At 41.5% G+C, this 27,384-nt stretch overlaps 2 protein-coding genes across 2 annotated transcripts in view; both read left to right on the top strand.

The window, feature by feature from the left end:
- The window catches only part of CRTC3 (CREB regulated transcription coactivator 3), a 99,850-nt gene that overhangs the window by 24,293 nt on the left and 48,173 nt on the right, over positions 1-27,384 (top strand). The window lies entirely within an intron of this gene.
- LOC309960538 (cytochrome c oxidase subunit 7C, mitochondrial-like) lies at positions 245-25,943 on the top strand (the record flags this gene model as incomplete). The annotated part of the gene is made up of 2 exons (XM_082837390.1): positions 245-255; positions 25,603-25,943. 2 exons carry the CDS (start codon positions 245-247, stop codon positions 25,826-25,828), a joined length of 237 nt encoding a protein of 78 aa, XP_082693516.1. The 3' UTR covers positions 25,829-25,943.

Raw genomic sequence — 27,384 nt, 5'->3', positions numbered from 1 at the left:
TGTAATGGAGGGTCAGAAATAGCGTGGATACTCCAAATAGTGCTTTAAAGACTGAACTGTATTACATCAATTTAAATTTTTTATGCCGGAAAAGTAGGAAAAGATGGGAATTTCTCCTGAGAAGTCCATCTATTGGATAAAATCAGAGGTCTGTTGGAAAAGAAATACCACGAGGACTGAAGTGCCAATGGACATTTTGCTTTAGAGTAAAAGCTTTAGCGCAACACAGAGGCTGCGTGGTATGATGGCCGAAAGGTAGGACTCTGATTTCAAATCCAGCCTCTGCCACTTTCCAGCCTGGTGACCTGCGACAAGTCACTTACCATCTCAGCCTCAGTTTCCTCACCTGTAAAGTGAGGATGGCAGTAATGCTGATATCAGAGTTTTGTCGTGAGGAATAAGTGAGTTAATATATATAACACTCTTAGAGCAGTGTCTGGCACAAGGTGAGCACGTTGCACGTCTTCCCTCTTGTTATTGGTTTTGTTCCTACCGCACCCCCATCAGGCCGCTACCACCACTCTAATTACTTCTACCAACTCGTCTATGGCTACCTCTACGGCCATACTACCTCTCGGGTTTTGGCATCGGCTTGGGTTGAGTTCTAGCTCTGACTAGTTAAGTCTAAACGTCTCCGTGTCTGCATTTGTAAAATAGCAGTGTTAATAGTGTGCTTCCCAGGGTCCTGGTGAAGGTGACACCAGGATAGTGCGTGTGGGGCACTGTGCCCGTGCCTGGAGCCATCGGTGCTTGTTGCTGTCTTATCGTTACTGCGGTGTCTCGCAGCCAAGGTGTCACCCACAGAGCACTGGGCTCCGTGGTGAGTTGTGTCAAAAGCAATTTGTTTTTATTAATAAGCTGTCAGTGCTTGAGTATTATTTTTAAAAGGTAATTGGAACTAAGTCAAGGTTATCCCCACATAGCATTGCTGTTGGCTTCTGTATTGAGAAGTGGGCAAGCGCTTGGAGGGTGGGAACACCCCGGGTATACCTGCTGGAACACGGGTCCTGCATTTGAAAGTTGAGTGCTTTGTGTGAGGCAGAAAGCAAGCGTGAGAACCACTGGCCCGGGGGTGCTGGCCTTTCTGCCATAGAGGATACTGTTCACAGTCTTCCATGTTCATGGCAAACCTCTGTTCCTGTGCTTGTCAGACCAAAGCGCCACCCTCCCCAAACCCAACCATTTTTATCCTGTCCAAGCATATGTAGGTACCAAAGAAATACTTGTTTTTACTCTTAAAATCACTTTCCTTATACATTAAACAGCTACTGTGACTTGCCCTGACTTTACCCATTAATAAATATCTACCGAGTGCCTGTTAAGAGAAAGCTATTATTGGGCTTATGAAGATAACTCAGAGAATGTCCGTTTAAGAAGCTTATAATCAAGTTTGAGAGACAGGTTGTGTACACAGAACTGTAGCAGAAAAACATTGGTTCTAGTGTTCTTTTTCTTTTTTAGCTTCCATTTTTAAACTTTTACATTCAGGAAAAGTAATACATTGTTTATAGCTTGGTCCTTAATTCTTTGTTGTTCAGTGTAAAAGTAATACATACTCATTGTATAAAATTTAGAAAATATATAAAAATGAAAAAGGAACAGAAAACATTATCTATATTTCATCAACTAGAAATAACCATTTGAATGTTTTTAGTTATTTTTCATCTTTTATGTGGATGAAATCATTATCTGTATTTATATCCTTTAAAAAAAATTTAGCCATTATATAATCATTATTTCCCTAAGTTAAGATACTTTATAAGTATAATTTTAATAGTTTAATAATATTTCTTCACATATGACTTATAATTCATAACCACTCTCACTATATGTTGGATATTTTGGTTGATTCTGATTTTTCTTTATTATACATAATATAGTAATAAAATCTTGGTGTGTGAGTCATCTGTATTTCTGAAACATAGATTCCCATACGTAGAATTATTCAAAGAGTAGAAATATTTGTAATGTTATTAATACATGTGGCTTTGTTGCTTTTTGGCAAAGATATTTAACCTGACAAAAATTTTGACTCTGATTTGAATATTTATTGCCTTAGCCTGAATGTTTATTACCTTAGGTCCTTAGCCTTTGCAGATCTAACATCCCAAGTATTGACTATTCAAGAATGACTCCAAAGGAGGGGGGGGAAATATACATATGTGTGTGTGTGTGTGTGTGTGTGTGTGTGTGTGTGTGTGTGTGTGTCTGAATCACTTTGCTGTACACCAGAAACTAGCACAACATTGTAAATCAGCTATACTTTGGTTAAAAAAAAAACTAAAAAAAAAAAGAATGACTCCAAAGTTCATGACATAAGTAGTTTGCATATTTACTGAAGCACAAAATTTAATCACAGGGGCCTTGAGGCTGGTGTACACAGTTGAGTCCCTTGACTAGTGAGTGACCAAGGCTGCCTAGCACATTTCGCTGGGGCTTCATGGTTCTTTCTGCAATACCTCTCATATATTGCTTTAAAAATTAACTTTTTTAAACATAGAGAACTTTTGTGAACACTGAAAAAGCCATTAATTTATAGTATACAAACATGCATAGAAAATCCGTGACTGTCAGAGAAATGTGACTCAAGAAAAAACAAGTTTGTACAGATATTTTCATATTAGAAAATTGAAGATTTACTATCTAATTGTTTGATAGCTTGTATTAACCTGTCACTTCTAGAAAATAAATACAATTTCATTTTTAGTGCCAGCTGAAGAAATTATTGTCTTTATAATAAGTCATGTGAGGGTTATATATATCTTTATAATAAAATATGAAAATAAGTACATTAATGAAGTCATCAGACAATGAGCTGCAACAGATATTTCCCCACTTGCATTAATTTTAAAAGAAGCTCTTTGTATTTTGGTGGGAATGTCTTACTCTAGCTAGGAAGGAAAGTGTGTGGAAAACAGTTTAACCAGTGTCTAGGAAGGAGTCAGAGAACACACGAGACATTGCTTAGACCACTCACAAGTTAGTCTCTGCTTCATCTTGTACTTCTAAGTGGAACCACCCACCCTGCCAGCCCCCAGCATCACAGTCTAGAGCAGCCTCCCCGCCTACCCACTTTGTTTGAACTATTCCCCTTGAAGTTGCTTTTTCTTCTTTTGGTGACAGGGAGGTGGTGGTAGCTACAGTTGCTTCCTATCTGGCCCCCCAAATGTTTCTTTTATTTCACAGTCCCTTGGCAAACTGTCACCCCCAACTTTTCCGATCCTAGGACCTGCCTTTTCTTCCCTCCCCTGATAGGGTCTCAGACATATGCAAAATGGGGCCCCCTCTTTGTTGGGACTCATGTTTCTGCACCTTTCATATAGTGATCTGGCCTTGTGGCCCTGCACAGTATGTTAAAGGACTGGAATCAGTCTGTAACGTGCCGACATCTCCCTAATGATACAGCTGTGGACAGAAATGGAGTCACATCTGTCCGGTTTCTGGCTTCTGGTGTAGCCTTCTTCCCCAGGCTCTGGGGGCCACGTGACCTCTGGCTAGCCAGCCTCTTGCCGTCTCTAAGACCCAGCCGGAGCTGAGCAGAGGGACTGAGGCTGCCTCACACTCTGTAATTTGGCTTCAAGTCACCATTGTTGGCCTTGTGCCTCGGTTCTGATAACTGGACTCTTGTCTGGTTCCTGAGTGCCAGAATCCCATGGTAACCTGCCTTGTATCCCTGTGCCTTGTTTTTATCAGCTTCTCTCCCAGGGACTGAAGTCCTGCCCTGAAACAGTGACCGATGCACTTTCCTGATGTCAGCCACCCATTCTGCCTTTCTGGTTGGATTCCAGAGCGCCCTAGATTTCTCATTGTTCTACAGTGCCTACAGTCAGGAAGCCTCTGTTCTGGACACTTATCTCAGCAAATGGCAACTGTGTTCTTCCAGTCACTCAGGCCAAAACCTTGGACTCATCCTTAGCTCCTCCCGTTCTCTCACATCCCACATCTGAACCATCAGCAAATTCTTGGTTCTACATTAAAAATATAGCCAGACTCTGACTGCCCTGGTCTGAACCAGTGTCTTCTCTGCCCTGCATTCTTACAAAGAGCCTCCTGACTGGTGTGCTGGCTTCTGCCTGATCCCCTTTCAGTTATTCTCAACACTGCCATCTGAGTGATCCTTTAAAAAGATGAGCCAGATTATATCACTTCTCTTTTCAGAATCCTCCCGTGGCTTCCCATCTCACAGTGTAAAACCAAAGTGCAAACTGCGGTCACTGCCCCATAAGGCCCATTACCTCTCTGCTCTTACCTGCTGCACATCTGTCCAGCACCCTTTCTCATTCGCTCTGCTCTGGCCTTTTTCTCTGCTCCTTGGACCCTCCCTAGCATCTCGCTGCCAGGAATGCTCTCCCCCCAGAAATCTGAATGGCTTACTTCCTCACTTCTCTTAGCTCTTTATTCAAATATCTCCCTTCAGTGAGGCCTTCCCTCTTTAAAATCATAACCCCTCACCCTCTTTCCTGTTTTATTTTTTTCTCCTTCTCATTATCCAACATACTGTATATTTCTATTTATTTATCTTATTTGTATTCTGTTTCCTCCATTGGAATGTAAGCTCCATGAGGTCAGGGGCACTTTGGTTCACTGCTGTAATTCTAAAGTCTGGAACAGTGCCTGGCCATGGTATGAGTTCATTAAATATTTACTGAATGAATGAATCAGGTAGTTGAATATTTGCCGTGTGTAAGCGCTGTTCCAAGCATTTTATAAGCAGTATCTCATTTAATTCTCACAATAACCTTATGTGATGGTACTTTTGTGAATCCCATTTTGCTGATGAGAGAAGTGAGTCTAATTCGAGAGGTTAAGTGACTTGACCAAGAGGATGTGAGCACACACAAATAATTGGATAGGGCAGCATGTTAGAACAAACATAGACTTTTTTTACTAGACAAATCTGCATTCGAGTCCCAGCTCTGCCAATTATTGGTTGAGTTAAAACCTCTTCAAGCTTTTTTTCTCAGTTATAAAAAATGGACAATGATTCTACTTCTCAGGTAGAAGGACTGCATGAGATCATGGGTATGTTATTTTCAAACATATTTTCTTGATTGCAGGTAAGGTTGACACTTTTTTCATATATTTATTGGCCATTCAGATGTCTTCTGGGAATTTCCTGTTTATAACCTTTGCCCAGTTTTCCTTCTTTTCCCCTTATCAAGTTGCAGGAGTTCTTTGAATATTAGATATACACATTGTCCTATGTGTTACAAATAATTTTGCTCACACTGTCATTTGTCTTTTGATAATGTTTTTGGAATACTCTTTTATTCATATATAGGAATACGTCAGAGATATTGCAGGTTCAGTTCCAGACCACTGCCATAAAGCAAATATTAATAAAGCACTCACACAAATTGTTTGGTTTCCCAGTGCGTATACAAGTTATGTTTACACTATATTGTAGCCTATTAAGTATAATAGCGTTATGTCTAAAAAAACAATGTACATACCTTCATTAAAAATACTTTATTGCTAGGGCTTCCCTGGTGGCGCAGTGGTTGAGAGTCCGCCTGCCGATGCAGGGGACGCGGGTTTGTGCCCCGGTCCGGGAAGATCCCACATGCCGCGGAGCGGCTGGGCCCGTGAGCCATGGCTGCTCAGCCTGCGCGTCCGGAGCCTGTGCTCCGCAACGGGAGAGGCCACAACAGTGAGAGGCCCACATACCGCAAAAAAAAAAAAAAAAAAAAAAAGATCAAGGGATAAAAAAAAATACTTTATTGCTAAAAAATGCTAACCATCATCTGAGCCTTCAGCAAGTGGTGATCTTTTTGCTGGTGGAGGGTCTCTGTATTGATGGCTGCTGACTGATCAGGGTGGTGGCTGCTGAAGGCTGGGAGGCTGTGACAACTTCTAAGAGAAGACAGCAGTGAAGTTTGCTGCATCAGTTGACTATTCCTTTCCCGAATGATTTCTCTGTAGCAGGCAATGCTGTTTGATAGCGTTTTACCCACAGCAGAACTTTCAGAATTGGAGTCCATCCTCTCAAACTCTGCTGCTGTTTTATTAACTAAGTTTATGTAATATTCCAGATCTTTCATTGTTATTTCAATAATCTTCATAGCATCTTCACCAGGAGTAGATTCCACCTCAAGAAACCCCTTTCTTTGCTCATCCATAAGAAGCAACTTATGTTAAAGTTTTATCATGAGGTTGCAGCAATTCAGTTACATCTTCAAGCTCCACTTCTAATTCTGGTTCTCTTGCTATTTCCACCATATCTGCAGTTACTTCCTCCACTGAAGTCTTGAATCTCTCAAAGGCATCCATGAGGGTTGGAATCAACTTCTTTTAACATTGATATTTTGACCTCTTCCCATGAATCATGAATATTCTTAATGGCATCTAGAATAGTGAATCCTTTCCAAAAGGTTTTCAATTGACTTTTGTCCAGATCCATTAGAGGAATCACTATCTATGGCAGCTATAGCCTTATGAAGTGTATTTCTTTCTTTCTTTTTCTTTCTTTTGGCCGCACCATGTGCACCATGCAAGATCTTAGCTCCCCAACCAGGGATTAAACCTGTGCCCCCTGCAGTGGAAGCATGGAGTCTTAACCACTGGACCACCAGGGAAGTCCCTGAAGTGTATTTCTTTTTTTCTTTTTTTTTTTCTTTTTTTTGCGGTATGTGGGCCTCTCACTGTTGTGGCCTCTCCCGTTGCGGAGCACAGGCTCCGGACCCGCAGGCTCAACGGCCATGGCTCATGGGCCCAACTGCTCTGCGGCACATGGGATCGTCCCGGACCAGGGCACAAACCCATGTCCCCTGCATCGGCACGCAGACTCTCATCCACTGTGCCACCAGGGAAGCCCTGAAGTGTATTTCTTAAATAATAAGACTTGAAAATTGAAGCTCCTCCTTAATCTATGGGCTGCAGAATGGATGTTGTGTTAGCACGTTCATACCTGCAAACACAACATTAATCTCATTGTACATCTCCATCAGAGCTCTTGGGTGACCATTTACCTTGTCAGTGAGCAGTAATATTTTGAATGGAATCTTTTATTATTTTTTTTCTGAGTAATAGGTCTCAACAGTGGGCTTAAAATATTCAGCAAACATGTTGCCAACAGATGTGATGTCATCCAGGCTTTGTTGTTCCATTTATAGACCACAGGCAGAGTAAATTTAGCATAATTCTTAAGGGCCCTAGGATTTCGAGAATGGTAAATGAACATTGGCTTCAACTTCAAGTCACCAGCAGCATTAGCCCCTAACAAGAAAGTCAGCCTGTCCTTTGAAGCTTTGAAGCCAAGCATTGATTTCTCTCTAGCTATGAAAGTCCTAGATGGCATCGTCTTCCAATAGAAGGCTGTTCCAGCTACACTGAAGATCTGTTGTTTGGTGTAACCACCTTCATTAATTATCTTAGCTTGATCCTCTGGATAACCTGCTGTAGCTTCTCCATCAACACTTGCTGGCTGCTTCCCCTTGCACTTTTATGTTATGGAGGTGGCTTCTTTCCTTAAACCTCATGAACTAACCTCGGCTGGCTTCAAAAGTTTCTTCTGCAGCTTCCTTACCTCTCTCAGCCTTCATAGAATTGAAGAGAGTTAGGGTCTTGCTCTGGTTTAGGCTTCGGCCTAAGGGAATGTTGGGAATGGTTTGATATTCTGTCTAGACCACTGAAACTTTCTCCATACATAAGGCTATTTCGTTTTTTATCATCCATGTGTTCACAGGAGTCGCGCCTTTAATTTCCTTCAAGAACTTTTCTTTTGCAGTCACAACTTGGCTAACTGGTGCAAGAAACCAAGCTTTTTGCCTTTTCCGGCCTTCATCATGCGTTCCTCACTAAGCTTAAGCATTTCTAGCTCTTGATCTAAAGTGAGAGACATGAGACTCTTCCTTTCACTTGAACACTTAGAGGCCATTGTAGGGTTATTAATTGGCCTAATTTCAATGTTGCTGTGTATCAGGGAATGGGGAGGCTGAGGAGAGGGAGCGAGATGGGGGAACGGCTGGTCAGTGGAGCAGTCAGAACACGCACAACATTTACTGTTTAAGCTTACTGTCTTATATGTGCATGGTCCATGGTACCCCAAAATAATTACAATAGTGACGTCAAAGATCACTGATCACAGATCACTGCAACCAATATAATCATAATGAAAAAGTTTGAAATTGCGAGAATTACCAAAATGTAACACAAAGACACAAGCGAGCAAACGCTGTTGGAAAAATGGCACCAGTAGACTTGCTCAATGCAGGGTTGCCACAAACCTTCAATTTGTAAAAAATGCAATATCCGCGAAGCACAATAAAAGCACGGTGTACCTGTAGTTAGCGGTCAAGTGTTAGTGATTGATCAAGCTAACGAGAATACAGATTTATTCATTCAACAAGTGCTGACTGAGTGCTAGGACTTTGTGGGATTCAGTTAGGACGGCTCTAAATCCTGCCTTTCAATTTGTGTCACTGGTGGTGGCTCTCAGCTTTGGTTTTAGCAGGTTCTTGAAAGAGAATGTGTTTTCTCAGAGTCAGGTAGACCCAAACATTTCCCAGACTTTGGCCACATAATCAGAAATTTCAAGAGTCTTGAAATTTGTGGGTGTGGCTCCAAATGATCGGGTCTACACTGTCTTCTCTGTGGGCAGAGTCTTCTTTCCCCCTGCAACTCCGCGGCATGAATAGAGCAGATAACGAGGACTTCAGACTTGCCCTGTGGGGTGAGCTCAGGGCAGCGTCAGAAACTAGATGCATAGTTCATATGGTCAAAACCTGGGAGGCTCTTCTGAAATCGTGTGACATAGTATCAGGCCGCCAGCTCTGCAGGTCCTCAAAGGTCCGCATGGTGCAGCAGTGGGGACTGAGGGCAGCAGCCACATACCGCCCACCCCAGCTGCAGGTCTAGGTACGTCTGAATAGTAAATGTCCCGTGAATGAGTCACCAATGCTCCTGGTTTCACCCTCCAGTCCAGGTTTAGTTTGTGGAGACGTCTCACACAAGAACTGTCTTGTGAGCCTCTTGAGGGTTAAACAAATGGGTCTCTCAGAAACCTTTAATAATACAAAAGTCCTTTTTTTGAAAAAAAGCATCTTCAGTAAATCTCTTCCATAAATCTCTACAACCTGCCATCCAGTGCATCAAAATAAACACAATTTTCACGCTCTGTCTTGGTATCTCTGCGTGCGGTCAAGAGTGCAGTCCTTGGAGTCAGTCTGGGAATCTGATTACCAGTTTCCCCACTAACTGTCACTGGGACTTTAGACAAGATCCCTAACCTCTCTGTGCCTCAGTTCACTAGTCTGAGATGTGGCTACTAAGTAGTACCTAAGGGACTTCCCTGGTAGCTCAGTGGTTCAGACTCCACGCTCCCAGTGCAGGGGCCCGGGTTCGATCCCTGGTCAGGGAACTAGATCCCACGTGCATGCTGCAACTAAGGAGCTGGTGAGCCACAACTAAGGAGCACGGCTGCCGCAACTAAGGAGCCAGCCTGCTGCAACCAAGACCTGGCACAACCAAATAAATAAAATAAATATTAAAAAATAACAATAAAATAAAAAAATAGTACCTACTATAACGTCGTTGTGAGGATTAAATTAGTTAGTACACTGGTGTCTTTAGAACAATGCCCAACACATAGTTATTGCTCACGAAATGTTGCAAAGTTCCTGGTACAAACTCTCCTGTTGAGTGAAATACTAGAAGCTAGGCATACCAGCCTTCTAATTTAACTTCAACAAATTGTTGGTATCATTTTTCCCTCTTTCATTGCAAGTACCCTTTCTAGGGCTAGAGAACTAAGAATTTTTGCTGTTTATATAAAGCTGCTTAAATTCTGGACAGGCTAGTTACGTCTTACTCGTTCTTCACTGACTAGATGAAAACGCTTTTGTGGAGAGTCTTCATTGGCTTCTCATGGGGTCAGCTAGGCTATGTGTTGATCCCCTGACCCAGTGCAGCTTCTAGGAAAGGTAGAGGGAATATTCACGTAAAGAAGACAGACCTGGGTGGTGTCAGAGCCAGCACCAGGACAGAGCCCAGGTCTCTGGATTTCCTTGCATTTTGATTTCATGTTAAGTTCATACCGTATTAATATGAAATAATCCTCTTACCTTTGTCCTTGTTCCAGCCTCTGACTGCTGAATCATAAAAGAGAGTGAGAAGAGGCACTACATTTAAAGCAGTGATTGTCTCTAACTAAACTTAAATTCTCACACTTTTTGGCAGTAGAAACAACCAAAGTTTTGTTCTGATTTCCTGCAAAGTTTCACAATAGTCAGGAGTCAGAATTGGTCCCTATGTTATGAAACAGCCAGTTTTTATACTTTAGACTTTAAAAATGAAGCTTTAGTTGTTTATGATTACTTTGGATGTTTTCCAGGACTCAGGATAACATCTGTAGAAGATTCTACACAGGCCTTGATGTCAGGTACCAAGGTGTTTTCCCATTCAAAGGCAATAGTCTGTGCTTCAAGGAACTCCCTGGGTATAGAAATTGGCTGCCTCAGCAACAGCTAGCTAACTAACAAATTAGCCCTCTTCCGTCTTTACCCCCAGCCTCTTGGGGACGTGACCTCAGAAAGCTCTCCCCTATCCATGTTCTCCTGGAACCTTGGCAGAGACAGTCACCGTGGTAACTACCTTCTTTTATGCTAGTTTGCCTGAGTACAAGGGAAAACACTTCCCCACAGGCGTTAATTAGATAGAAGTTTAGCGTTGGTGAGGAGAAGAGTACAGTTACTGAGTACCTGACTATGCTTTGTGAACCCCGTATCATTTAATCCTCTCATTAGCCCTCTGAGATAAGCATTATTATCCCCATCTTACTGACATTTAAACAGTAACCGTACCCAAGGTCACCAAAGTGTTAAGTGTTGGAGTCCGGACTCAAACCCAGGTTTATCTGTCCCAGGCTTTTGCTTTTATTTTGCAAATTAAACAAGTATGGACACACTAAATCAATTCATTTTCAGTTAGGAAAGTGTTTTTTTGTGGTTTTTTTGCGGTAACGCGGGCCTCTCACTGTTGTGGCCTCTCCCGTTGCGGAGCACAGGCTCCGGACGCGCAGGCTGAGCAGCCATGGCTCACGGGCCCAGCCGCTCCGCGGCATGTGGGATCTTCCCGGACCGGGGCACGAACCCGTGTCCCCTGCATCGGCGGGCGGACCCTCAACCACTGCGCCACCAGGGAAGCCCAGGAAAGTGTTTTATTCTTTCTTTTTCTCATCTGGGTAGATGCCTTTTTCTAGTCCCCGGGGGCCAACAGACGCCCATTTCAATGTGACTTTTGCTTGGTTCCTTCTGTTAGGTTATATCTGTTTGTTCACCTGTCAGCCACCTGAGAAGTCTTTTGCCTAGTTTAATCCTACTTTCCGCCCTTCCCTTGACTATCTAGGAAATCTCTCATTGGGTTAGTCTTAAGTCTCCCCTGAGCTGAGATTTTCATACTGGAACTTGGTCAGGAAAAGCTAGAACTGGGATGCTAGAGCCACAAAGAAAAAGGTGGCTCAGATAACAAAAAAACACACAAGACCAAAGGCAAGCAGGGTCCGAAAGATCAGGGAGCTAGTGAGGAAGTGGACAGGGGTGGTCAACAAAAGCAGATATGGCCACACAGGTCGTAACTCTTCCCCAGCTGCCGTGGCTGCCGCATCTACCAGGATGCCTATGACCTAAAGAGCTCAGGGACTTGCTGTTGCATTAGAGGCTGTGCTTATCTCTTCTCAGTATCTCTCACCCACCATCTTGTCGTTCATGAAATTGCTCGACATGCTTTCTACCAGTCTGTGCCTGTTGGTCTCTAAGTAGTTTTCAGGGTTAATTTAGAATTAATTAATTTAGAACTATCATTTGAAAGGTTTGAAGCGGCTTATAAATTAAAATGTAACTCAAAATAAAGCAGAGAGAAGGACATTAAAAGGGCAACATTTATGGGAAGCAAAGCATAGCCTTGACTGGGCTTCTGCCAATAAAGGACGGCTCTAATTTGGAACAGAGATCTTTCCATATTGACTGCTTGCCCTGGCAGATGAAGCAGAATTTTTAGAACCAGAACAGACCCTGTAGCTCTTTTGATGCAACACTCTTATGTTATAGGTCAGAAACTTGAAAGCAAGAAAAAGTAGATGATTATCTTAATGTTTCTCATCTAGTAGGTAGCTGATACCAGAATCAAATTCTTCTTACTTTGTCTAGAGTTTTTTAGCCACTCCATACCATTTGACCAGCACATTTACCCTTTATTTCTGAGTGCAGTGGAAAAGGAAATTTACTCCTTACTTCCTCCCTCCTTCCCTCCCTGCCTTCCTTCCTTCCTTCCATCCAAACAAGATTACTACTGTTAGTATTTTAGTGCTACCACTTCTACCACTGCCTCTCCTGGTGAAAATGTACCGAATTTGTACCAGGCATCAGGCACTATTGCTAAGTACTTTGCATTCATTGTTTACTCTTCCCGATAACCCCGAAGGTAGGTTCTGTTACTGTCTTTATTTAAGCGGGGGACAGAGGAGGCTAAGAAGGATTACGAAGCTTCCCTAGATCTCACAGCCATAAATGGTAGCACCGGATTTCAAGTCCTGGCTGTTTGATTGTGGAGTTTGTGCTTGTAGCTACTAGCAATCCTTCCGGCAGTTTTTTTATTCTTTTGTTGAATTACTAAAACAGAACTGTTTTCTCTAAATGCAGAAGTTGAAACCTGTTGAGGAAATTCAACCAGAGTATTTTTTGAAGAAAAAAGAAACCATTTCCTGATTTCTTCATTTGTTAACCCTGTGACATCATTAGGGCTGGTACTAGCCGCCCTCTTGCCTTCACACACCAGAATGGAGTGAGATAGTTCTTTAGGAACTTCTGAGGCTGTTTGGAGGGCCAGAAGCTCGACCCGCCTCTTTGATTCTCTCTGCCCTACATCCGGCCCTTGAAGCCTTACCATCCCAACCACTGAGGAAAGGCACATGGCAAAGGCCCCACATCCAGTCCCTGCAGTAACTGTAGACAGTCTTCTCTTGATTCCGATCTGCTTTACTACAGACCCTGTCCTGCCCATTGTCAAAACTTTGGCTCTGAAACCCTGACTTTTAAGCTACCTCTGACCCTTTGGACTTGTTTGTATTTGCCATGGATAGAAAAATCAGGAAATAGGAAATTCACCCAGCAAAGAGATCTTTGGGAGTGTGTTTGTCACTATAAGCAATGATACATAGATTAAAACAGTAATGAGATACCATGGGCAGGAGTGGTTGGCATATGGACTCAGGCTTTAGACAGCTTCGGTTCAAAGCCTGCTTCCACCCTTGCTGAGCTTTGCACTCAAGAACGTAAGCTTTCTAAGCCTCAGTTTCCTCATCCATAAGATGGAGGATAACATCAGTACCATCTCAAAAGGTTGTTGTAAAATTAAATGAGATGATGTATATGAAGCATATAGCACTGTGCCTGGAACATTGTAAATGCCAATAAAGGTTAATTATTATCAAAGTAATAATTTAGCCTTTTTGTTCATTAAATTAGGAAAAAATTTGAGTTAATACTCAATGTTGGTGAGGGAATAATAAAATTTGTTCTTGTATATGTTATTACAGACATTGTAAATCGGTATACATCATTTTAAAAAAAAATTTATTTATTTCTGGCTGTGTTGGGTCTTCGTTGATGCGCGTGGGCTTTCTGTACTTGTGGTGAGCAGGGGCTACTCTTCGTTGCGGTGTGCAGGCTTCTCATTGTGGTGGCTTCTCTTGTTGCAGAGCACAGGGTCTAGGCGCGCGGGCTTCAGTAGTTGTAGCGCACGGGCTTAGTTGCTCTGTGGCATGTGGGATCTTCCCAGACCAGGGATCGAACCTTTGTCCCCTGCATTAGCAGGCAGATTCTTAACCACTGCACCACCAGGGAAGTCCCAGTATGTATCTTTTTGAAAGCAGTTTAAGAATATGCATGAGGTGTTAAGATATTCATATTCTTTCATGAATTCTACTTTTGGGACTCTAGCCTAAGAAAGTAATCCAAGGTGTGAAAAGAAAACTTTAGGTCTGATAATGCTGCAGTATTATTTGTCATAGTGAATAATTGACTTGAATAAAATATGATACATCTGCTCAGTATTAAAATTATGAGTTAAAGACTCTGCAGCTACATGGAAAAATACTTGTATTACTATATTAAAGGAACAATTTAAAAGGAGGTACAAAATTGTATGCACTGATGGCTGGAGGAGTATATGAAGTTTCTACACAGCTGCTAGGACATAACTGGTTTTTCCCTGGGGACTTTTTGACACTCCCACTGAGACATTAGTTTTTCTTGTTTTTGTTTTTTTAATGTGGCAAAAAAAAAAAAAAAAAAAAGTCAAGTAATGACCAAAACACAGAACCGAATCTCGTGTCTGAGTCTTCTCCCTGTTGCCAACCTCTAAACTCAGGCTGAGGGTAAACGATGGAGGATAGTGAGGGTTGAGGCAGGGCTCAGAGATGCTCTGAGGAGTCACTTGTGTCTTACATGGGCTTCTTCTCAGATTCTCAAAATTCTCTTTATAGACCTGGGGAGAGGGGTGTGTGGGCATTAGTGTGATTTCTTATTCTTGACCTCACCACTGTCAGGGACATCCTCAGTGAAGTTCTTAACAGTTTCTTCAGCCACGCATAATTATATTGATGTTTTAACACTTCTTTATAGTGATTATTTGGGAGAAGGAGTACTAAATTTTAGAAGTTAACCAAGTAGGCTGTAAATAAATCATTGCTTTTTTTTTTAACTTTTATTTTTAATTTAATTTATTTATTTATTATATTTTTGGCTGCTCCGCAGCGGCAGCAGCATGTGGGATCCCAGTTCCCCGACCAGGGATCGAACCCACGCCCCCTGCACTGGAAGGGCAGAGTCTCAACCACTGGACTGCCAGAGAAATCCCAAATCACTGCTTTTTAAAAACTTATAATAGTAATCCATCCTCATACAAGTTCAAACAATCCAGTAATTAATGGGGTACAAAGTAAAAGTCCTGGCGAATGAGAGGTAGGTTAGTGATTAGAAAGAGTCTGGGATGTCTGTGGTCTCTTGTGCACATTACTTGATTATAAAAACAGCAATCTTTACTTTGGCTGATAAAAGTCTCATGTTTCCACAGGATGTAGCAAAACGTTCCCTGACCAAAATGTCTCTGTCAGGAGGGTCTTGTCAAAATGTCCAGCTTGGGAATACAGCTATGAAAAAACATGCACAGGAACAAAAGCACTGAGTGGAAACAGTGCTTGTGTTTGGGTGGTAGGTTTATAATTCTACCTCCCCTCTTCTGTGTTCCTAATTTGTCTATAAAGTGGTTATAGTTCTTTTGTAATGAAAGTCCAACTTGACAGATATGTATCAAACACTATCTATGTGCCAGACATTGTGCTGGATGCCAGAGATAGGGCAGTGACCCAGACAGGCATGGTCACTGCTTGGAGAAACTTCAGTCCAGTGGGAAATTGCAAATGATTTTACAAGTCATTGTGAGACCATGTGATAAACCCAGGGCGGAGGGGTTTAGAGAGCGTCTGGAACACATCTGAGGGGTGCCTACCCCAGACTGGGGGTAGGGGGAGCTCCAGGGAAGATTTCCTGGAGGAAGAGATGTCTGAGCTGGGACTTGAGTGCCATGTGACTGAAGGTTAGAGTGGGGAGTGTTCCAAGCAAAAGAAACAGCATCTGGCAAAGCTTGGAGGCGAGAGAAAACGTGTCCTGTTTGAGGAACTGGAGGTTGGTGAGACTGGAGCATAGATTGCGTGTGAAGTGGGGGTGGTGGTGGTGAGAGGTGAGACTGGAGGGTAAAACAGGGACCAGATTGCGAAGGATTTTACTTTCTTTTTAAGGGATTTAGATTTTGTCCTAAGGGCAATGTAAAGATACTGGGGAAATATTTCTTTATGTGCTTGTCTGCTTGCTCACTTATTTATTCTTCCAAATTAATTTTTATGTAAAAGTAATACATGTTTGTTAAAAAAACTCAAATAAAATAGAAGTATATAAAATGAAAAGTAAAAGTCTCCCTTTCTCTCCTTGACACTCTCCCCCAGTCTAATCCCCAGAGGTACTTATTGCCAAGGGTTCCTTTTGCACCCTTCCAGGAGTTTTCTGTGTATATGCAAGCATGTATTGTGTGTGTGTGTGTGTGTGTGTGTATATATATATATATATATATATACTTTATCTTTACACAAATGGAACCATGCCATAATAAATAACTTCCACCTTGAAGGCAAAACTTGAATGTCTTGGACATCATATCCGTACATAAAGATATGTATTCTTTTCAATGGCTGCATGGTATACTTTCACATAGCTATCCCATCATTTACTTAACCAGTCTCTTATTGAGGTCTAGACACCTAGACTGTCTAGTTTTTCACTATTACAAAGCAAACTGCAGTGAACGTTCTTGTTATATGTATCTTTGGGTATTTATGTAAGGGTAATACCTGTAGGATATGTTCCTAGAAGTAAAATAGCTGGGTAAGAGGATGTGTACATTTACAATTAAGGTAGATATTACCGAAATAGTCTCTATAGAGGTAGTTACACTTTCTGCTCCCACCAGCATTTTGAGAGCGTCTGTTTCTTCATATTGTCTGCACCACAGAATATACCTACTTTAAAAAATTGTGGTAAAAAATTTAAAAAAACCATAACATAAAATTTACCATCTTTACCATTTTTAACCATAAGTTCAGTAATGTCAAGTGTATTTGCACTGTTGCGCAATCAGTAGCCAGAACCGTTTCATCTTGCAAAATAGAAACTCTGTTCTCATTAAATAACTCCCCATTTTCCTCTCCTCCCAGCCCCTGGTAACCACCATTCTACTTTCTCTCTGTGTGAATTTGACCACTCGAGGTCAAATTAGTGAAGTCTTACAGTATTTGTCTTTTTGTGACTGGCTTATTTTATTTAGCATAAGGTCCTCCAGGTTCATCCATGTTGTATCATGTGACAAGATCACCTCCTTTTCACAGGCTGAATAATATTCCATTGTATGTATATAACACATTTTGTTTACCCATTCATGCAGGGAAGGACACTTGGGTTGCTTCCACATCTTGGCTATTGTGAATAATGCTGCTGTAAACGTAGGTGTGCAAATATCTCTTTGAAATCCTACTTTCAGTTCTTTCCAATATACTCTTAGAAGTGGGATTGCTGGATCTTTTGGCAATTCTGTTTTATATTTTGGGGAACAGCCATATGGTTTTCCATACTGTCTATACCATTTTATATTCCCACCAACAGTGTACAGAGTTCTAATTTCTTCATATCCTCTCCAACACTTGTTACATTCTGTGGATTTCATAGTAGCCATCCTAATGTGTGTGAGATGATATCTCATTGTAGTTGATTTGCATTTCTCTAACGAAAAGTGACGTTAAGCATCTTTTCATGTACTTACTGGCCACTTGTATATTATCTTTGGAGAAACATCTATTCAAATTATATCCATCTTTCTAATCTTGGCTAATCTATTGGGTAAGAAATAGCATCTCATTGTTTCAATTGACATTCCTTTAATTATGAGTGAAATTTATTCATTCATTCAACAAATAAATATTGAGCAGCCCCTACTTGTCTGGCACTGTTCTAAGGTGCTAAGGACAATAACACAAAGGACAGGTTGAGCATCTCTATGTTTCTTTGACGGTTTGTATATCCTGTTCTGTAGACTATGTTTTTAAGTCTTTTGCCTGTTTTTCTGTTGAGTACTCTATCCTTTCATTGGTTTTTAAGACTTCTTTATTATGTATTAAGGAAATTGGCTTTTTGTGTATTGGGTTTCTGTTACTGTGTAACAAATTACCATGAGCTTCTGGCTCAAAACCACACGCATTTTATTATCTGACAGTTTCTGTGGGTGAGAAGTCTGGTACGGGTTATCTCGTTTCTCTGCTTCAGCGTCTCACCAGTCTGCAGTGCAGATACTGGCTGAGTCTGTGGGCTCATCATAGGCTGAACCAAGAATGCGCTTCCCAGCTCCCTTGGGCAGAGTTTATTTCCTTGTGGTTGCAGGACTGAGGCACCAGTTTCTTGCCTGCGACTCCCCTCAGCTCCTACAGGCCACCCACACTTGCTTGGCACGTGGGCTTCTCCAGCATGGCCATTAATGTCATGGCAGCTTACTTTTTCCAGGCCAGTGAAGAGGAGTCTCTCCAACGCCTCTGCTAGCAAGACAGAGGCTTTCAAATATCAAAACGGAATCACTCCATTGCCATATCCTATTGGTGAGAAAAAAGTCACAGATCCTGCCCACACTTAAGGGCAGGGAATTACACAAAGGCATGAACCAGGAGGTGGCGATCATCAGGAGACACCTTAGAGTCTGTCCACCACAATCTGCCATATATATGCCAAATATTTTCTCCATTTAGTAATTTTTTTTTTGTTTGGGAGTTTTCTGTTCTGATTTTTATGAGGCAAATGTATTGATCTTTTTGTGACTTCCGTGTTATAATCTGTATGTTTAGAATGGCCTTTATCATGTCAAGATTTCTCAAACACTCACCCAATTTTTTTAACCCATATTAATACTAATACTAGTATTCTAATACTGTTATTACTTTGGGATTTATTTTGTCTTGAGCCTTGAGACAGAGATCCCACCCTTTTTCTTCTGTGTCCAACCTGTTGTCTCAGTTCTTGAATAATTCATTTTTTATATGATTCTTTCTGCTTTTTTAAATTAATTAATTTTATTTATTATTTATTTTTGGCTGCACTGGGTCTTCATTGCTGCGTGTGGGCTTTCTCTAGTTGCGGCGAGCGGGGACTACCCTTCGTTGCGGTGCACGGGCTTCTCATTGTGGTGGCTTTTCTTGTTGCAAAGCATGGGCTCTAGGTGTGCAGGTTTCAGTAGTTGTGGTGCACGGACTTAGTTGCTCTGAGACATGTGGGATCTTCCCGGACCAGGGATTGAACCTGTGTCCCCTGTGTTGGCAGGCGGATTCTTAACCACTGCGCCACCAGGGAAGTCCCTTTCTGTTTGGTTACATTGATATGGCTGCCCATTTCCTCTGTCCATTTCCATATCAGTGTAGTTACTGTAGCTTTGTAATATGCTCTTCAATTTTAATGTTAGTTGTTTTTTGAATATATATGTATTTATATTCATGTGGTTCAGAATTAAAAATAATCAAGAGTGTGCAGTGAAAATACCCCTTCCATCTCTGTCCTAGTCACCCAGTTCACTCCCTACAGGCAACCCCTGTTATCAAGTTTGTTTATTCTTTCAGGGATATTTTATGCAGTATTAGGAAATGTGAATATATAATTCACTTCACCCCACCCTTTTACCCAGAAGGTAGCTAACCATACACATTCCTGTACACTGCATTTTTCACTAATATATCTTAAAGATCTTTCTATATCAGCTCCCCAAGAGCATCCTTATTCTTATTTTGTTTTGGTTGGTTTGTTTCTGAGTGCACAGTATTCTATTGTATGGATTTACCATAATTTGTTCAATTAGTTCTCCAATGATGAACATTTAAGTTATTTACAGACTTTAAAAAAAAATTACAAACTAAGTTTCAATGAACAACCTTATACACATATAATTTTATACACATGCAAATATAACTGCAAGAAAAATTTCTAGGAGTGGAATTGCTGGGGCAATGAGTATACGCATTTATAGCTTTGATAGGTGTGTCAGTTCACACTCCATAGAAGTTGCACCAATTTACATCCCTACCTGCCATGTATGAAAGTGCCTGTTTGCCCACATCCTCCCCAGCTCAGTGTTTTATCAACTGATCTTTGTCAGTCTTATAGATGAAAAATTATGTCTCTGTGTTCTTTTAAGTTACATTTCTCTTACTATGAGTGAGGTACATTTTTTCTTATGTTTATGTATTATGTATTACCTTTACTGTGAACAAGCTGTTCATTTCTTTTGCTCTTAATTCTTTAGGGTGGTTGATCTTTTTCTTATTGACTTTTTAGGAGCTCTTTATATATTAAAAATGTAGACATTTATCTGTGTTATAAGTTGTAACTATTTTCCCAGTTTGCCGTTTGTCTTTTTTTGTGATGGGATTTTTTTTTTCCATGCAGACATTTACATTTTTTTATGTATCAAACTTTAATGTTTTTCAATGGCTTCTAGGGCTTTGTAAAAAGTCGTCTTCTCTTTGTTTCTTTTAATACTTTGTGCCTTCATCTTTAGATTTAAAATCTTTGATCCATCAGGAGCTTATGCTAACGTAGGGTATGCAATGTGAATCTGACTTAATTTTTTTTCAGTTTGCTAGCCAGTTGTCCCAACACTGTTTATTGAATAATCATCTTTTCTCCACTAATTTGAAATGCCACTTTTATCATATACTAAATTCCCACGTGTTTGCTTATATTTCGAGACTTCCCATTCTCTTTTATTGATTTATGTGTCTATTCATACACCAGAATCACAATGTTTTAACTGATTACTGTAGCTTTATATTACATTTTTAAATTCTAGTAGGATTAATTCACTCTCATGCTTCTTTTCAGTGATTTTTCCAAGCTATTCTTGCATAGTTATTTTTCCAGGTGAACTTTAAAATCGGCTTGTTAGGATCTATTTTTAAAAATCCTGTCATTAATGGGTTTTATGTAGCTGAATGATGTGATCAGATTTGTGTTTTAGGAAGATTACTCTGACTGCATTGTGAAAGCTAGATTGGAGGAAACAAGATTAGAGACAAAAAGACCAATTATAAGGCTGTTACAGTAATTCCGGGGAATGGGTAGATGGGAAATTGAGGATAGTAGTAGGTTTGAGAAGTGTTTGGAAGGTCAGAGTGACCAGACATGGAGATGCCTGGGATGGGGAGGGGCTGGGAGGAGGTGCTCAAGGAGGACCCCAAACTTCCAGGGCTTGGCTGTGGGGTGGTGCCATTCCCAGACATTTGAAATACACGAGATAGAGCTGGTATGGGAGGAAGATGGCAGATTCGTTTCTAAACATGCTGGGTTTGAAATGCCTGCCAGGTAGTCCTAGAAGAGTTGTCCAGTGGGCTGTTGAACTACAAGTCTGAAGCTTTGGTGAGAGGTCCCTGCTGAAGATAAAGAGTTATACGACAGAGTCCTGAAGAAGGCCAGCCAGCACTTAAAGGATGGTCGGGAAGTTCAGGAGTCAGCACAGAAGACTGGAAAGAAATACCACAGTGGTAGGAAGGAAACTGGAGAGCATGGAAGCCAGAAGAAGAACATTTTCAAAAGAGAGTGAATTGTCAGTAATTTCAGATGGTTCTGAGAGGTCAGGTAACTTAAGAGCTGAAAAACGTCCAGTTGCATTTAGTAACAAGGAAAGTCAATGGTTATCTTGAGGAGAGAAGTTTCAGTGGAGTAGAGGGGTCAGGGGCTGAGGGGTGAGTGGGAGTTGAGGAGGTAGTTGAGGCAACTCCTTCATCAGGAAACTTAGCTGTGGAGAAGGGAAGAGACACAGGGGTGAGAGGAGAAGAACAGAGCATTAAGTTCTATTTCAAACACCACCCCCGCCCCCCAGGGGAGAGGCTTGGCTGTGGTTAAATGGAGATGAGAGGGAGGCAGTGAAAGGGGAGAGAGTAGTGATCGTAGGCTTTGAGGACCAGGTAATTCTGAGATAGATATAAGGGCTTAGAGAAATTGGCCAAGATGAACTGTCTAGAAGGGAGTGATCCAGTTATAGCCTTGGTATATGTTCTCTGATGGTTTTTACTTTTAATTTTGTTGAGTTTTCTAATATTTTTGTTTGGCTATTTTTTTAAAATTAATTAATTAATTACTGTATTTATTTTTGGCTGTGTTGGGTCTTTGTTGCTGCGCGTGGACTTTCTCTAGTTGCGGGGGCTACTCTTCGTTGCGGTGCGCAGGCTTCTCATTGCGGTGGCTTCTCATGTTGCAGAGCGCAGGCTCTAGGTGCATGGGCTGCAGTAGTTGTGACACGCAGTCTCAGTAGTTGTGACTCACGGGCTCTAGAGCGCAGGTCCAGTAGTTGTGGCCCACAGGATTAGTTGCTCCGTGGCATGTGGGATCTTCCCAGACCAGGGCTCGAACCCGTGTCCCCTGCATTGGCAGGTGGATTCTTAACCACTGTGCCACCAGGGAAGTCCCTGTTTGGCTATTTTTGTATCTTGAGAATTTAGAGAAAGAACTTCTAAGAAATTGGAATCAGGTTTAGAAATTTAATTGGCAATTAAGTTAAAAAGGTACAGAACAGTGTATTAGTGTACTACCATTTGTGTAAAAAAGGGTGGGGGTAGAAATAATATGTATTTGCTGTACATGCATAATCAGTAGTTGGAAGGAGTCACAAGAAACTAATAATGTAATTACCCATTGGGAGGTGGGGACTGGAGAGAGGGGAACAAGGGGTGGAGGTTGTCTCTTCACTGTCCATCTTTTATTTAAGAATGTAAATATATTTCTTATTTAAATAATTTGATCTAAGCGGGTTGGTTGTCTTTAAAAGTAATGGTTCCAGCAGAGCCTGAATTTTCTTAGTTACTCATGGCTCTAAGTGGGGTCCATCTGTTCTTCCATATCTAAGAACCACCAAGAAGCAAGTTCTTGCTTTATGCCTGTGAGGTGTGGACCTTTGCCTTTTCTCTACTCTTCCCCACTGGAGAACAGCAGCGCTGGGGAAGTGGGCAGTCCTAGATTTTGGTTTAGGGAAAAAGACTGTGCCCTGGCCTGGCATGTCCTGGCCCTACTATCCATAGTTCGACTGAGTGGGCTATTAAGGGTTCTGCACCCAATTCCACCATGGGCAGAAGGGGGTTCCCGACACCAACAAGCAATTCTCCTACCATTCAACTCAATTCTGACACCATCTTCCCAGAGACAGCATCAAGTGACACAGGTTAAGGACTCAGTCCTATATAAGACTGCCCCGCCTCTACACTTCAGACACCAGTTACAAGTCTAGGTCCCCGAGTTACCTACAACTTCTGTCCAACTTGGCTGTAAATCGGAGGTTCCCATGACCTCCTCCTCCTCCTTTGGATTCAATTAATTTAATAGAACAGCTCATAGAATTCAGGGAAACATTTACTTACACTTACCAGTTTATTATAAAAGAATATGATAAAGGATACAGATGAATATCCAGATGTAAGAGATGTGTAGGGCAAGGTATGTGGGAAAGGGGCACAGAGCTTCTGTGCCCTCTCCAGGACACACCACTGTCTTCACATCTCCATGTGTTCACCAACCCAGAAGTTCTGCAAACCCTGTCCTCTTGGGTTTTTACGGAGGCTTCATTACAGAAGCATGATTGATTACATCATTGGCCATTGGCGATTGCTTCAACTTCCAGTCCCTCTCCCCTCTCTGGTGGTGCTGAGGGGGACACTAAAAGTTTCAACCCTCTAATCACAGGGTTGGTTCTCCAGACAACCAGCCCCTACCATTAGGTGTGTTCCAAAAGTCACCTGATTAACATAACAAAAAACACCTTTGCTGCTCTCATCACTTAGGAAATTCCAAAGGAGCTCTGTGCCAGAAATGAGGAGGAAGACCAAATATGTTTTCCTTATTAAAAGTCACAACCCCACAGCTGTAAAGCTGGTTTATAGGGAAGAGAAAGGAGAAAGTGGACAGTCATTATCCTGACACAGGCAGAAGTCTCCCACTGGTTGTCCCCTTCCCAGCTGTGGCACATCCCACTGACAGTTAATCCCATGACTTGTCAGTCTCTCCATTACCACAAATTATTTCCAGAAACTCCAAAAATTTTCAAAACATATCAGAAATTCCCTAAACACAAACAAGTGAAATACACAGAAAATGAAAAAAAAAAAATTTTTTTATCATTTCTCAATAAGTTTCTTGGTGGCTTTAGAGGGAACATCTGAATTATTGCATTGATGAACCATTTTACTTTTAATCTCTGTTTTATACTCCATGCGGATTGCACACCTCCACCGTTGGAGCATCAGATGAAATACAGTCACCTCAAAACTTTGAAATCCCACAAAAATAACCAAGTTCACTGATGATAATTTTCCTTATCCATTTTTTAGGGTACCAGGTAAAGTAGTTAGTTAGGGCTGTGTTAATGGTGGCTAATCTGAGCAGCTGAACCATAACATTCTGGCAGTTGAGGAAGCTGATTGATCGCCGTTCCCTTTTCTGGGTTCTCACTGGTGGGGAGCTGACTCAGGGGGCCGATGGAGGATCAGATCATTAGCTTTATTACTAGCTGCTGGGTAGCTCCCAGAGCCCTTTTGGGCGGGGCTCTGAGATCAAAATGGGACATCCCTCCTCACGCCTCCCTCTTCCTGCAAGTGAGGCCACCTGCGCCTGCGTAGGCAGGGCTGACCAGGCTTACCTCACCAGTCACAGGCCAGAGCTGGAGAAAGGCCCACCTTCCTTGTAAGGGAGAGACCCTGCCCTACTGTTGGGAACCAAGAAGCTGTCGGTAGCACATTCACCCATCCAAAGGAGGGGCCCGGTTCAGGATGGCAGCTCTCGCCAGCTCACGTCTGAGTGGTTGGATTTCTCTCCCCTGTCTGTAGGCAGAGGGGAGCACTTGCAGGTGAGAAGAAAAGACTCCCTCCTTATGAGCCCTGCCAGTTTTTGTATTAGGTGACAAAAGGAATGCCAAACCCACTTAACCTGGAGTCTCCAAACAAGCACCCAGACTCATTTGCAGTTTGAACTCAAATTAAATGGAGAACCTGGTCCCACAGGCAAATCCTCCTACTTTTGGTAACTTGGTTCCTCATGGAGAAGAATGACCTTATAATGATGAATTTTTAGAAACCTCTCATCTGGGCAGATTCCCCCAAGAGATTCCCCCAAGGATACTTTACAGCTCAGCCTAAGGGAAGATATACCAGAAGCAGGGCTGTATGAAAAAGGAGTGGCCTGCCTGGGAAAGTCATCGGGTCCCATCTCCTGTGGGGTCTAGTACAGGCTGGATGGCTGCGGCAAGGGTGCTGCGTAGTGGGATTGACAGGCCTGTAAGGGCGTTCCTAACTCTTGTGACTGACTGTATGAAGGAGGAACAGGACACTATGTGTGCCTCTTCATGAGCAAGTAGTCGGGTGAGGAAAAGTACCCAAGGCTCTTTTAAATCAAAAACAGGATGTACATTTCGTTGTCTTTTTTAAAACTCAATATGCTTTGTTTAGAATTGCCATGTGCTGTTATATCTAACTAAATATTCCAGATTATTTTATTCCCTCTAGAAACATTTTCTTTTATGATATACCTTCCTAGTTCCTTTGTGAAATTATACACTTATTTTGTCCTTTAAAGTCATGTGAAGAAAAGTATTTTAGTAATAATTTTTGCAGGCCATATGGTAAAACACTTAGCTTTCATCTCTTTTTTTGCATGTCTGTAAGTTATTGGGTTAAAGCTGAAAAAAAGACACCCTTAATTTACTATAATGTCACAATTTTAATTTTAAAAAATTAAACTTTTTATTTGAAAATGTAAAATATACCCTAAAGTAGAGAATAGAATAATGAACCCCCTTATACTCATCACCAGTCTTAATATTTTCCAGTTTTATTGAGGTATAATTGACATATAACATTGTATTAGTTTAAGGTATACAACATAATGATTTGCTCTGTGTATATATTGCAAAAAAACAATACACAGGGGAACAAGGTCATGAGGAAAGGCGGGCTTGGTGTGCTGCTGCCATTTCTTCCACCTTCAGTCTCTGCGCCTTTCGCCGAGCTTTCAACAGCACTGTGTTGGGACAGAGCATTCGGAGGTTCACAGCCTCAGTGGTCCGTAGGAGCCGCTATGAGGAGGGTCTGGGGAAGAATTTAGCATTTTCAGTGGAAAACAAGTGGCGGATACTAGCTATGATGACTTTGTACTTTGTGTCTGGATTTACTGCACCTTTCTTTATAGTAAGACACCAACTGCTTAAAAAATAATCCATGAGACAGATATGAAGAGGAGCATTTTGAGATGTGCTGTCTCTTTGAAAAAAGGATCAAACTCTTGAACTCAGCATCCTAGATATGTTTGTAAATAAACTTATGGCATAAATCCTTAATATCTCTTCTCTGAAATATAGAACATGATAATTAAGCATGTGCTTACTTTTATTTGGGTAATATTGCATTATTAGTTTCTTAATTAAATATGTATGTGATTTTTAAAAAACGATTACCACAATAAGTCTAGTTAACATCCATCACCACACACAGTTACACATTTTTTTTTTCATTGATGGGAACTTTTAAGATCTACTATCTTAGCAACTTTCAAATATGTATTATGGTATTATTAGCTCTAGTCACCATGCCATACATTACATCCTCAGAACTTGTTTATCTTAAAACTGGAAGTTTGTGCCTTTTGACTGCCTCCACCCATTTCCCTCAATAATTTTCAACACTTTGTCAATTTTGTTGCATTTATCTCCCTTACTTTTTTTTTTTTTTAATTCCAAATTACAGATCTCTTTTAAACTCAGTGAAGTGTCTTACCAAGTTTAATCAGGGTGGTGTATCTGGCGTGATTCAGGATGCAGCGAGACTGAAAGGAGAGGGAAGAAGGGCAGTCCGTGCCCACACATGACTCTTCCTCACCTCCGTCTCATACGGCAGGAAGAGGCAGGTGATGGGGTAAAGCCACGTTCAGGTGCTTTGACTCCTTTCCTACCGGACCTAAAATACCTATCTGACCCCTCTGGCCTCTGAGGACACCATTGGCCTTACTCTACTGGCCAGTTGCTTTCCTGTTTAACCTGCCTCTAGGCCAGGCACCTGCTGCCCTGCCCTGTCACTGCTCAAGTCTTAGCTCACAAAAACCAGTTCCTCCCTTCCACAGTTCCTTTCCATCATTCCATCATCACATAAGAAGCAAATCACCTTCTTCTGGAGGAAATAAATGGGCAGACCCAATTTACCCAGAACTGATTTCTCTAGTCATGATCATATTAGGAGCCAAAGGGGAGCTGCACTCAACAGAAGGCCTCTCTTTCCAGTGAAGACATTGCACCAGGCAGGAAGGTGGGGATGGGAATGGACAGTTTAAAACTTCTACCTCTGTGGGTGCTTGTGTGGTATTTCCTGGAAAGACAGTAATATGCCTGCAGGGGCTTGGGGTCTGCATTAACCTCTGCCATGCCCATGCCCATCCCTGAGGATTTGAAGTGGAAATTCTTTTTATTATGGAAAATTTTAGCTATCCCCCAAAGTAGAAAGAATAGAATACTATGCTCCCATATAGCCATCACCAGTTTCAATAATTCTCAACATTTTGTCATTTAAACTTTTTGATCATGCATCCTAGTAGTAAAAAAGAGTTTTGTATCCCCAATCTGGTTATGTTTTTGTTTGTTAGTTATATATACATACCCCTGTACTGTTATATTATTACACAAAAAAATAGAAAACTGAGTGGTGGAAACAGGGCTTCTAATATCTTCTCTACACCCTATATACATCACACACTCTGCTTTGGATCCTAATTATTTAGAAAC

The sequence above is a fragment of the Leucopleurus acutus genome (assembly GCF_964270905.1).
Source record: "Leucopleurus acutus genome assembly, chromosome: 1".
Taxonomy (NCBI): domain Eukaryota; kingdom Metazoa; phylum Chordata; class Mammalia; order Artiodactyla; family Delphinidae; genus Leucopleurus; species Leucopleurus acutus.
This window is presented reverse-complemented; position numbering and strand designations above follow the sequence as displayed.